This window comes from Lonchura striata, chromosome 5 (assembly GCF_046129695.1).
Source record: "Lonchura striata isolate bLonStr1 chromosome 5, bLonStr1.mat, whole genome shotgun sequence".
Classification (NCBI taxonomy): domain Eukaryota; kingdom Metazoa; phylum Chordata; class Aves; order Passeriformes; family Estrildidae; genus Lonchura; species Lonchura striata.
Window position 1 is genome coordinate 47098764 of NC_134607.1, and position 12708 is coordinate 47111471.

The 12708-nt window shown below is 37.1% G+C and overlaps 1 protein-coding gene across 6 annotated transcripts in view; it reads right to left on the reverse strand.

Annotated features, from left to right (window-relative positions):
- Positions 1–12708, reverse strand: part of OSBPL8 (oxysterol binding protein like 8) — an 83082-nt gene that overhangs the window by 42994 nt on the left and 27380 nt on the right. The window contains exons 1-4 of one of the 6 annotated variants that reach the window (XM_021528144.2): positions 11457–11548; positions 6078–6114; positions 3121–3213; positions 2244–2375 (exon numbers count right to left, since the gene is read on the reverse strand). In XM_021528144.2, coding sequence (XP_021383819.1) covers positions 2244–2334 — 91 coding nt within the window. In that variant the 5' untranslated portion in view covers positions 2335–2375; positions 3121–3213; positions 6078–6114; positions 11457–11548. Of the gene's footprint in view, positions 1–2243; positions 2379–3120; positions 3214–6077; positions 6115–11456; positions 11563–12708 lie in introns of those variants that run through there. The other 5 variants (XM_021528143.2, XM_021528140.2, XM_021528139.2 and 2 more) reach the window with 5 other exon arrangements.

Here is a 12708-nt window from a genome sequence, read left to right on the forward strand (position 1 = left end):
CACCTGATTCTGAGCTACAGGTTCTATGCCTAAGAGGCCTTGCAACACAGGTGCTTTTTATTCAGGCTGCAGAAAACAACCTAGGTAAAAGTGGCCAAATATCATTGCACCTCATCCAACTGCCCAGCAGCAAAAGCTGTGTCACAGTTCTCCCTTATATATATTAAATCAGTTCTTTGTAGACGGTAGCATACATTTTCAGTTTCGATTCTCTGTTATCCTGTGCCTAGCATGATATTGAAGTATTAATTTACATTACTCATCTCCTAAGGATGACTTCAGTTGTCAGTGACTATATATCTTTCCATTCAGTTCCTTGTAAATGGCTTCAAATTCTGTATCTAAACATTTCCTATCTCATTATACCAAATCACAGGCACATTGTAAAAACCTTGGTTAACTGGATTTCAGTTACAACAGCTCTGTTCTAGTTCATATTTTTCAGGCTTCCACCTCTTTTTTTCCATTGTAATAAGCTCACCTTTTTGCCAGCACTGTAATTTTGCCATGGGAATAACTACGATTGAATAGTCACCCAATTTTTAAATGTTGGTCAACCTACTCCATAAGAATCAGCTCCCAAGCTGTAGGTAGGCTGCCAGACAGTAATTGTGGGTTGCTGAAGCCTAGCACACGTTGTACCATTTCTCTACTAAAATTTAATGCAAGCCAAATTTCTTGTCTCATGAAAGTACAGCCTTTTCTCTAGCAGAACTCCTGGAAAACTAAATCAGTGATGACTGATGCTAAAAATGGCACAAATACATCTAACTCCCTTAAATTCACTTATATAAGCCCTAAAATATTCAGAAGAAAAAAAAATCTGGAGACAAAACTTAATATCTGCAAGGAGCTTGATGATATTTCTGCGAGTGAAAGTCCTGAAGAAACACTACAGTTTGACTTTATAACTTAGTGGGAACATCAATATTAAAAGAAAGAGTTTATTAGAATATTCAAATACACTTAGATAACACCAGCATTTATCTAGTAAAGGATACAACCCAGTACAGAGAGAAAATAACTAAAAGTTCTTTCAATTTTTATTTTTCAATAAAAATTATAAACTAGTTATATTTATATTATACAGAAAATAATTCCAGACTAAGCTTGACATAAGCCAGAGGACATCAAGTGCTGTTCCAGTTAGATAACATCAGGAATTAGAAAATATATCCAAGCTAGCTGTGTGTAGTACCAAAAGTAATACCATAATAACTTTAAAATACACTAAAATACCATCAGATTCAGGATAGTAATGACTGTCTTTGTTTCAAAGTTTTGTTCTTGTCTAATAGAACTGAATGGGAAAACAGGAACATGACTCAAATTTAGCTAAGACACTGCCTTATAACTCTGAAACACTAGTATCTTTGACAAAAGCAAACTCTGGCAGTTAGGGAGACTCATACCAAAACCAGTTAAAAATATAAAATCATGTCAGGAACACTACTCATGAAAAAAACTAAAGGAAGAATGGATGACTAGCATGATTGCCAATAGCAAAAGGGAAGAGAATATTAATTTTAAAAGCCTGAAGTTTTCACTACACTTGCCAAGAAAGATGTTCAATGATTTCCTGAGCAACACATGCAAGTAGTTTCAAATGCAAATAAGCACAAGGAGATCAACTATTGCTTGTTTATTTGTTTCTTGAATAGTCTATTAGCATGTCAGGTCTACCAGTGAGTTTCACTTTCCATTCAGTCAGTTTTCATGGCTCCACAGAGTTTGTTTTCAACAGGTTTAGCAAGGCAGAGGGACTGCTTGAAAGCTGGCAAAAAACAGTGTTGAGACTTTTTTGTCTTTGTCTAAAGAGAAGGACCTTTCAGTAGAAGTAATTTATTTACTTCTTTATTACTGAAGTAATTTGAAGTATCTTTCCACAAAAGTTCCACTTATGATACATCATAACACTGCTGCATGAAGACACAACTTGAATACTGAGAAAATAACATTACTGTGGGTTTTACAGGACTACACAAATAATAATTTAACATCATGTGAACTGCTCTCCCATCAAACAAAGCATATCACACCTTAATAATCTAGTGCATCATGTAATGCATTTTTTCCTGTTTTGGATTAAACACAAAGATACAAATAATGACACACAAATTTTCAATATGCCTTCTTCCTTACCCCTTTATTGTAAAAGGCAGTGATTTTGAACCAATATTTGGAGCATATAATGTCAGAATTTAAGTTCTTTAAAACCTCTGTAAAAAATAACTTTGCCTTACCATGACTATGGGCAGTTCCTGGGCTGAGACAGGGTTGGAGTAACTCTTTAGTTGGAGTAAAATAGGCTTCTTTCCCCTGGTGCTGGTTCATTTTTCCTGGAGTTATAGGCTGGTCATCACTGTTTGTTACCACTGCTGAAATACAAAATGGATGCTCATTCAAAGATGTTATGTGCTTGCGTATAGATTTCTATTAAGAACTTCACTGCTGTTTATGAAACTGGTATTCAACTGCTCTGTTGCAAAACATTTCATTCTAAAACCTGAGGTTTTCAAACCAGATATTTGCTTTGGAGGGGATGGCAGAAAGAAGCCAGTAAGACTGGTTTAAGACATGAGGCAAAGGATGAAAAAAATTAGCATGAGGTTGGAAAGCCTGATACTCAATAGAGATACAGCATTGAACTGTTGCTTATCTTCTGAAACACTTATTTTCTTTGCCACTTTGAGATAGCTTTTGGTTTAACTAGCCTCAACTCAGCCAACCCATGAAACAGCTTGCCAGATCAAGCTGTACCAACCCAGAAAGCCAAGATGAATGTCTGTATATACATCACAAGAAACAAGTCTTAACAATACAAATCATGTACAAATTCTGTCAAGGCAAAGGCTTAAGCAGAACAGTTACTCTCCTTAATCCTCATCAGTCTGAAAGACTTGTCTGGTGTTTTCCTACCTAGTTCTAGGATCACTTGGCCAGCCATCCTGTTTTATAGTTTCTGTACATTTCATTAAGCTGCAGACAACAAAATTGTACCTTTTTCATAATCAAAGAATGATTGTGTCTGTAATACCTGTCCGGTGAAAGCAGATATACTGACAATGTGTTCAAAGAGGGAAACAAGCAATATTTACTAAATAAAAGACTGGAACTTACAACATGGATGATTTTAAGAGTTCCCAAGCTTTCCTTAAAAGTTCAGCAGAAGATTTGAGTCAAACCAAACAAGTTCTATTCTCTGGATGGACTCTGCAAAGTACAAAGGCCTTCTTAGCTTTATCACTACCCTTATTACAGTAGTGGAAACATTTTGCATCAAAACCTGGAATGAACACAAAGCAGTATGAAAAAAATAAAAAGGTGCTTGAGTGTCCAGAGAAGGGCAAGGAAGATAGTGAAGGGTCTGGAGCACAAGTCTGATGAGGATGGCTGAGAGAGCTGCAGTTGTTTAGCCTAGAGAAAAGAGGATTCAGGATAGATTTTACTGTGCTCTACCACTACTTGAAAGGTATTTTTTCCCAAGTAACAAGTGACAGGACAAGAGGAAACAGCCTCAAGTTGTGGCATGAGAGGTTTAGATTGGATATTAGAAAAGATTTCTTCACCACAGGGCTTCTCAAGCATTGGAAGAGGCTGCACAGAAGTGTCACCAATCCTGGAGGTATTTAAAAAGATGTGCAGATGTGCCACTGGGGGACATGCTTTAGTGGTGGACTTGGTAATGCTGGGTTAACAGTTGGACTTGATTTTTAAATGTGTTTTCCATCCTAAATGAGTCTATGAAGAATGCAAGGATTGCAGTACACCCAGCTGTATTATTTTTCTACATCAGATAAGTCATCTAAAGCTCTGCTCCAGACAAACTCTACTCTATGTGAATTGCTGCTGAGGAAAAATATGTGAGGAAACCGACAAAGGCAACAAGCTCATTTTACCAGTTCAGAATTCAAATCCATCAATGCCAGAAGGCTGCTATTTCAAAGTAGCATCTGATTTTGCTCTTCTTCTTGTACTAAACTAGCTGTTTATTGTTCGGCAACTACAAGTAAGGCAAAGGGGGGAGCAAGGCAGCTGCTGAAGTCTTGGGAAGAGACCATACCACAGAAGGTCTTGTATGTGAAAATAAAAGGGGGTAAAGAAACAGCTGCCTCACAGGTTTGCACAAAATGAGTTGCTGCAAGGAGAGTGAGTTATACTTTTTTTAATGTTTTAAGGTGTACAGTGCACTGGAGGAGGACCAGCTTTCACCCAACTAGCTGAAAACTCCTTTTGACAAGCTACTGGCCACTTAGCTTCTGCAGGGATGGGATTTCTCAGCCTACTGTGCTCTGCAGGTGCCCCCACCAGCCCCCATGCCACTGCAGCAGGTGACACTGTGGGCTCCACAGCAGTAACTGCACTAGCAAAGCCTCTCCTGAGTAACCTGTGCAGAAGGCTTGCTTGTGAATAGGCAGCATGCAGAACTGCTAACACTTTTTTAGGCTTCAAGCTTTGGGAATTCCAAAGGTTTCTTTGAGCTGTCACAATGCAGTAATTTCTCAGGCAGTAGTTGCCAGTAACCCGCAGTGTAAGCAAGCTCTGCACATGAGTGTTACTAAAGCATGAGCTACATTCAGCACTGGAGACTCTGTCACACTAACGGGACTACAAGCTTCAAGCTCACTGTAAAATTCATATTTCTTCATTAGGAGTCAATTAGGTCCTGCAACAACCCCTAGAACTGTCAGAAAGACCAAACAGAGTTTACGTATCACCCAATATAGAATACCATGTGGCAAGCACTTCACATGCTTGGGTATTCAAGGTGAACTTCTTAAACCTAGTGGGTTTTTTAGAAATTCCATCTATAAAGCTAAAGAATGATTGGCAGGAGAGATTTTAAATCTCTTTTTTATACAAAGCAGCATAAAAGTATTAAACAAATGGAAATAAATCAGTTAAGAACATAAGTATTTATTCACATCATAGCAGCCACTACAAGGACGTTGCAAAATGCCTCATCCTAATGCTCAGACGTTTGTTCTGAGGTGAGGGAGAAGACAAGGCATTATTTTAGAGAATAAACAACAAATAGTAACTATCAAAGCCTCTTTGTGACTCACATTTCAATACCAACAGAACTGTTGAGAGTTGAGAAAAAAAACTTTGTTCATATTCATAATGGTCAGGAAATTACTAATATAGAAGTTTGTCAGTACAACTCATACCTTAGAAGAAATATAAATTGGGGTCTTTACAGCCAATTTATTTCATGTAAAGCTATGAAAAAAAAATCTGAATAGTCAGATTCCCACTTCTATTTCTGTAATGAGCCTGTGAAAGTGCCTACACACTGAAAATAGCACAAGGACCTAATACACAGGAAGAGGTTTATTACAATTCAATTCAACATTGTTTTTTAATGTCTATAAGAAGCTATATCAGCTAAGACCACTGCTTCTGCACAGATTTCTCATAGAAAAAACAAAAAATTTGTGCCTTCACCTTTCTTTTTCCCACATAAACAAACTCTTAATCCCAGGCAAAATTACTCTGCCAATATTCATACTAATGCCCACAAACCAATGACACAAAGTAAGTCTTTGGCTGCATGTTAGCACGTACATGCATCTGAAGTTTTCCCTAGCACCTCACCAGATCAAATCCTGCAGAATTACAGAATATATATACCTGTTCAATTCTCAATATGGAAAATTATTGAAATTAAAGGAACCATATATAGCACTAGAAATTGACAAACTCAAAAATAAAACCTTTTTCTGAACCATTATTTTCATATCTTTACTATATATACACTACAATAGTATTTGAAGGTTTTATTTCAAGTTGATAAAAATAGCTTTTTCTCTTCCAGATAAATAATATAAAAGATTTTTTTTCCTGGCCATGACTGGGAGAGGTGAAGAATAAACTTTTCCCACTAAAAAAAATAAAGGCTACAGTAGGGAAACATTTGGATGAGTGGTATGCCAAGCAAAATACTTTTCCAGCAGCAAATTTTCATCACACTTCAACTATTCAATTATGATACAGAAGAAAACCTAGTATTTATGCCAGCAAATATATGCAAAGATACACATGTGCAAACATAATGCAGGAGAGGTGTCACTTACTTGATGGTCCAGGAGAGCCTCCATTCTCACCATGATGCTGTGTACACATACAATTGAGGAATGAAGAACAGCAAACATAAAAATCCAGGCCAGGAAGAAGCAAGTGCACAAAAAGCAGCAGCAGCAGCGGGAAAGAAGGACAATGAAAACAGTGTTAGTTCATAACTAAAATACAACATGCACCTCAATGCCAAAGGCAAGACCTCAAGGGACTCTGCAGTTTAGAAAAGTTGAAGCAACAAATCTGACAAATATGCCTATAGATAAGCCATTATTAGAAGCCATCATTAGTAAACAGCAACTGCCTCAACCACTTCTTCTGAGTGGAATCTCACCAGCAGCAATTTAGTGCTCATATGACTTGATACACAGCATTTTTAAAGAAATTTTAAGCTGGAGTGGTTTCAAAAGACTGAAGCTCTGAAGAGACCTGAAATAAAACAAAATGTTTCCAAAACCACTCCACTTTCAGAAAAGTGTTTTGGAAGAAAAAAAATCTTTAAAGCCAGAAGTAATGTGCAAGCATCTACTAATGCTAGATCCAAGCCTAACTGCTTTTGCATACAAACACAAACTTAGAAGCCACAGATTTAGCTCATCTACAAACACAGGTAACATTTTAAATTGCTTATGCAAGACAAACAGTGGAGTTTTAAATTTAAGAGGGTATTTTATATCTAAGTGTTTCCATAGAACCAAGTTGCATAAAATTTCTTTCCCACTGAATGCATCAAATACAGGCACTAAAGGAGGGTAACTACACAGTAATATCCTGTACACCTTTCTGATATTTGATCTGGAATCTTTCTTAAATCCTTGCTAACCAAGACTACAATCAAGACTAAGATCCCACTGTGCTCAGCCATGTACAGATAAAAGGCAAATTCCACTTATGTCTAAGTATTTACTGCATTTGAAATCTGTGAATAATAGAAAAGGAGAAAACAAGAATACCCATCAGCATGAACATTTCCTCCTTAAAAATAAAATAAATCCAAACATGACATATCTTGTATATCCAAAATGAAAAAATTGTGTTCCATAAAGTAGTGAAATCCTTGCTCTGCTTTAAAGCGGATCCAATCTTGCCTCTCTTATCAGGACTTAACAGCAAGAAATGTAAGAAAGAAAAATCATAATCAAAATCCTTGCAAGCAGGAATGTTGCCTTGCACTCCTGACCTCAAAACACTGGTTATTTGTTTTTTTTAATCTCTCACATCTGCCTAAGGGTGCTAAATTGTAAATGAACAGTGCAATGTGCAAATGCAAAGTACTGCCATGAGTACACAGCAATTGCAGTACACATCATTGAAAAGGTGAGGGAACCCTTCTTTCATAATTCTGCACTTTCTGTAACAGGACTTGCCTGAACAGGAAAAACTGAAATAAAATATAAGCATAATTGCCAAGTAACCTTCTATTCCTGTCAGAGACTAAATTCAGGTCAAAGAGTGAACTTACCAGACAGGTTTGAGTAATTGTTCATTACATGTATTCAAGAATTCAATAGCTGTCAAGGCAAAATGTCTATTCTTAATGTACAGATAACATACTGCAGACTAGGAAACAGTTTATGTTCAGACTGGAACTGTCCTACCCTATGGTGATTTTAGATTCAAGAGAACAGCGGCTAACAAGAGAACAAGAAGCCTGCACAAATTCTACAGAGATCCAGCAACTGACTGAAGGACTGGGAGCACTGCTGCTCAGCACTGGGCTGCTTTTTGGTCACTGGGAGTTGGACAGCAAGAGAACGGCACTGGAAAAATACACTCTGAACAGATACACAGGATCACAAGTACCTGAGGCTCAGCCAGATGCTCACTCGCAGTGCATTACTTACGTGTGGAAGAAATAAGAGGGAAAAGGCAGCGCAGCAGGTCCTGTCTCACTGCCTGCCCTGCAAGCAGCCCTGGCCAAGATACAACGTGACACCAGAGAGCAGGGCAACCTGTCACCCGAGATGGCAGTGCACGGGCTTTTCATGTAAATATTTCAGCACTGCATGGTTAATCCTATGAACTGGTACAAACAGCTCCTATGCCAGAGGCTGAAACACAAGCCTGTCTAATTCTGTCCTCTCTCTTCTCCAATTGACATTCTGTTTACACACCAAACTCTCTCTGTTGCTGGTCAACCCCCTCTCTTCATCAGAGGTATTTGGGTTTGTGTATTTACCTAAAACCTGCAAAATATATATTTCTAAACATTGGTGCCAGATGTTAAGGTACTGAAATTAGACTATTTTGGCCAAAAAGACCTTTTCATTTTCCAATGGCCTATTGCACCTCTATAATCTGCAATTCATATCACTGCAGACTAGGGTTCCAAACAACTAAGAGAACAAAACATTTTACTACTTCAGGGTTTTCTCTGAAACGAATGCTCTCAGGACATTCCTGTCCATCACCACTCACAACTCTTATTCTAAATCCAGAAAATTAAGAGAAACATTCACATATTCCCAGAGGCACAACCTAGACTTATTTTCACATTATATAATTTATGACTTTGATTACAGATTGCAGAACAAGTCCTCTGACAGGTTCTCAACACTACATGATAAATTTCATTTCTACAGAGGCACAATTACTTAAAAATGTTGCTACCAAAATACCTGAAACCAAGTCCTCCTCCCAGTAAAGTTTTTTTTTTTATGTGATGCAATATAGAGCATCACATAAGACAGCAGCCATAATTGTTTTTATACAAAGGCAGCTCACATGCTTCAAAAAAGCACTATTTTTAGACGGTCATTTCTCAGAAATAAAGCTTATAACAATTGTTGCTAAACTTTAAGTTATATCTGCCAAGTTCTTCTAAAAAAACAACCTTTTCCTGTTGCGTATTAGGGTAAAAGCAAAAGCATGTCACACTAGCATGTGTGAATCTCTTATTACAAAAGTTTTTTCAAAACACTGTTTTTACAATCAAAACATACAGGTCAATTTTTAATAGTTTAAATGAACATTCTAAAGCAAGTTTGAGTTTTCACCTTGCTGAAGACAGACTTTCCCTGAAGACAGTCTCTGATATGTGTAAACCATTGAAATTAATCCAGTTAGATTAAATTCAGCACCACTGGCCCAACCTACAAATCTGATCAATAAAAATAATTCAATGCTTCAAGGAAAAAAGGTACTTCTATGTCTGTTGATGTATTAAGTAACAAGGACTGACACTGACTGTACGTGTTATATCACAGGCAAATTATTTATTAAATGTACATCTTAGAAAAAATTAGAAGCGAATTACTAAAAAAAATTTCAAAAAAGAATGGTTTATACCATACATTTCCATGTAATGTTCTAAGTTCTAGGGAAGTGAGACTTGATTAAATTATTATCTTATAGAAAAGTAGACAAAAACTGTTCTCAAACAAGAACTCGGAGCATCTATTATTTTGCACTGTTTTAATGGTGTCGGATTACAAAAATAAGTTTGTTGAGCTGTCACAGCCTTTGTCTTTAAATTTATATTCAGTACGTATCAACCTAATTGTTAGACAGGAAGAGCATTTAATATAAGACTTTTCTCTGATACTGATTCTGGAAAGGAAAAAGCACAGCATTAAGGTCTGTGATCTCCTCATCTTTTGTTCTTTAATAAGCCAGCCAAAAAAGCAAATTAGAAAGCTGAAACCTCTAAAAAAGTTTTTTTCAGATACCTCCTAGAAACATCCCAAAGGACTTAGAAGTAGAGAAAAAAATTTTATCAGTATTCCTTATGCACAACACATGTATTTCATTAATATTATAATGACAAAGGAACTTGAAAACAAACAAACAAACAGATTGCACCTAAAATATTATAATGACAAAGGAACTTATAAACAGATTGCACCTAAAAGTCTGGAATACTGAAGAATTTTAAACATGATTTCAAAATAAATTACATTTTTGGGAAGTGTCAGGATTTGCATTGACTAAAGGTGTTCAAAACTACTGGGTCAATCTCTCTTAAAATATATATGGTATTTTTAATATTAATTTTTCACTTATTTTACTATGATATACACTAGGCTGTATATTAGACTACTAAATAAGCTTTCAAAAATGTTTTTAACACCTGTAGTGCAACACAGAAAACTTGTGTGTTGTAACTGCAATTTAGACAGACAATTACCCCACTGACTGATATTTTGATAAGAAATGCTTAGACTAGCCTATTACAATACACCTTCAGTTAAAAAAAATATTCTGAGATGACACTTCAGAAGCACACAGGATGAAAGGCAATCTATCCTTACACTCAGCATTCTTCTAAAGGAGTCTTGGTAAAACAGAGACTCATTTTGAGGTACTTTCTTAAGAACATGCTATTCTGAAGGCATGTCACAAAAAGAGAAGTAGCACATCTTACATAACTTTGAAGTGTTTTGTAAATTGGTACTTTTTTATATATTTTGAGGAAACAAGGAGCACAACAACTGAACTGACAGCATGTCTTTAAAAAATGATAATACCCTACTGCACAGTTGACAGTTGATATAAGTATGCTGCATCTGGGATAAAAATGCATGGGCCATGCAGCAAACCAATGAATTTGTTCATTACAGAAAAAAGCCAAGAATATTCTTAATGCACTGCAAAACAGTTTGTCTCCAAACTCACCAGTTAAGATAAAAACAGTAATAAAAAAAAAAAACAAAAACTTGATCAAGTTAATAGCTCGATGTAGTAGTTCAGTATCACAAATAAAGTCTGTCAGTAACAAGGTGTTAAATTTAACCTTCACCTCAGTTACAGAAAAACATCCTATTTTGCCTTTGGGAGACAGTGCTTTGGAAACTATAAAACATTTCCTGCTTCAGCTATTAAAGTGCTTCTACATGACATAGCTTGTGGGAAAACTAAACTCTTAAATAATATCAACATTTATGATGATGATGATGAAGCGTGATAGTCCACACTAGCCTTTCCTGTTTTTAAATTGTGCTTAGAAAGAGTTCCATTGCCTCAGAAATTTCATAATCAGTACAGATTATCAACTCTTACACCTCAGATTACTCTGATAACATATAATTATCACTCCTTTGGTCTTTTCTGCTCCTCATTCCACCAAGAACTATATTATTTTTTCTATTGTCTATAGTCAATAATAGCAAAGTGCCAGTTAGACTAAGAGGAATACCATTTTCCTTTGAGACTCCGAGACAAAATCCAAAAATCAAATCCAAAATCTGAAAGTTTTTTGACATCCAGTCCTCCTGCCATGAGAATCTAGTATATGATAATGATACTACATAATACTTCAAATACATTCACCAGAGAAGTATCAATTCAAACTGAAAGTGCAGATTGAAGTCATTTAACCCTCTCCCTGCAAAAAGCTTCACATTCATCTCATTACACAAAGGCACACTTAAGTTACTCACTGAATTTCTATCCAGCTCCCCATCAACCGGAATGTTCTCCATGTTGCAAGGGCCTGTTCTCTGTCTCTATCAGTTAGAGTTCTTCCATCCTGCTACTCAAGATCCTAGAGAGGAAAAGAAAAATGTAATAATTTAATTCTAAGGGCTACACTTTCCCTCTGTCCCAAGAGACTAAATAGTCTCACATGGTAACAACCTCTGCATTTTACAATACCTTGCAAAACATGAACATTTACCCAGAAAAATCAGCTTAGGAATGGAGAGAATAGTTTCAGATAAAATGGCCAAAACAAAAGCTACTCACAGATGCAAGCACTTCTGAAAATGTGGAAGAGTTACGCAACAAAAAAGAAACCCACAGGTTTTGCCCTGTATTTCCCGTTGTTCCAGAGTTTCTAGCAGCACCCCACTCCCACCCCACGGGCATGTGCACACCAACTGTTTGGGTACAAAACAAAGCTATTCTGGAGCAGCCAGATCTGAGGGCTTCCCAGCATAACTCCAGAAACAGCTATGTATTGCTCTGTAGAGCCAAAACACAAAAATTAAATAGCATGTGCAAGCCAGCACCTTCTGTGGCACAGCGGGCACTCATCTAGGGGTCACCACACACAGCAAGAAAGCAATGCCTCATTCTCTAGGCATTTCCTATTTACATTTTTTTGCAAGAGAATGAAACCTATAATGAATTCTAGTACTGACAGCATATTTAAAGTCATTTGCGAGACAAGCACACGCCCTGGAATCAAGCAAAACTTGGTGGAAAAAAACTGCTTTAACTACCGATTTGTTAAGAAAGTTTCAGGAGAGGCGAAGATCAAACTGGGATGCCTACTGAGATGTGCAGCCACAGCCCATTGCTGTCTCTGTCCAAGACCTCCAGCCCACAGGAGAGCAGGGGAAGAGGAGGCTGTGCTTACCTGCTCGGATCAGCGCAGTCGGTATTGCGCGGGACAGACCCTGTGCTCCCACCCTCCACAGAGCCGCTCACTCTGCCCTTCCCGCCAGCCACAGCAAGTGCTTCATCAGACAACTAGCCCAAGGACAATTTTCTTCTTTCCTTTTGTCTTGGGTGGGGTGAGGGGGCAGAAAGCACCTAAATTACAAACTCAATTGCTAAACCAACACTTGTGCAAGAGCAGGGGTAGCACGGAGATGGCGATTTTTTTTTTATGCTATAAGGTTTGCATATTGTGCTTAATCCATGCATGAAGCTAAAGGCAAATTTTAGTAAAAACAGATGAAGTGAAGA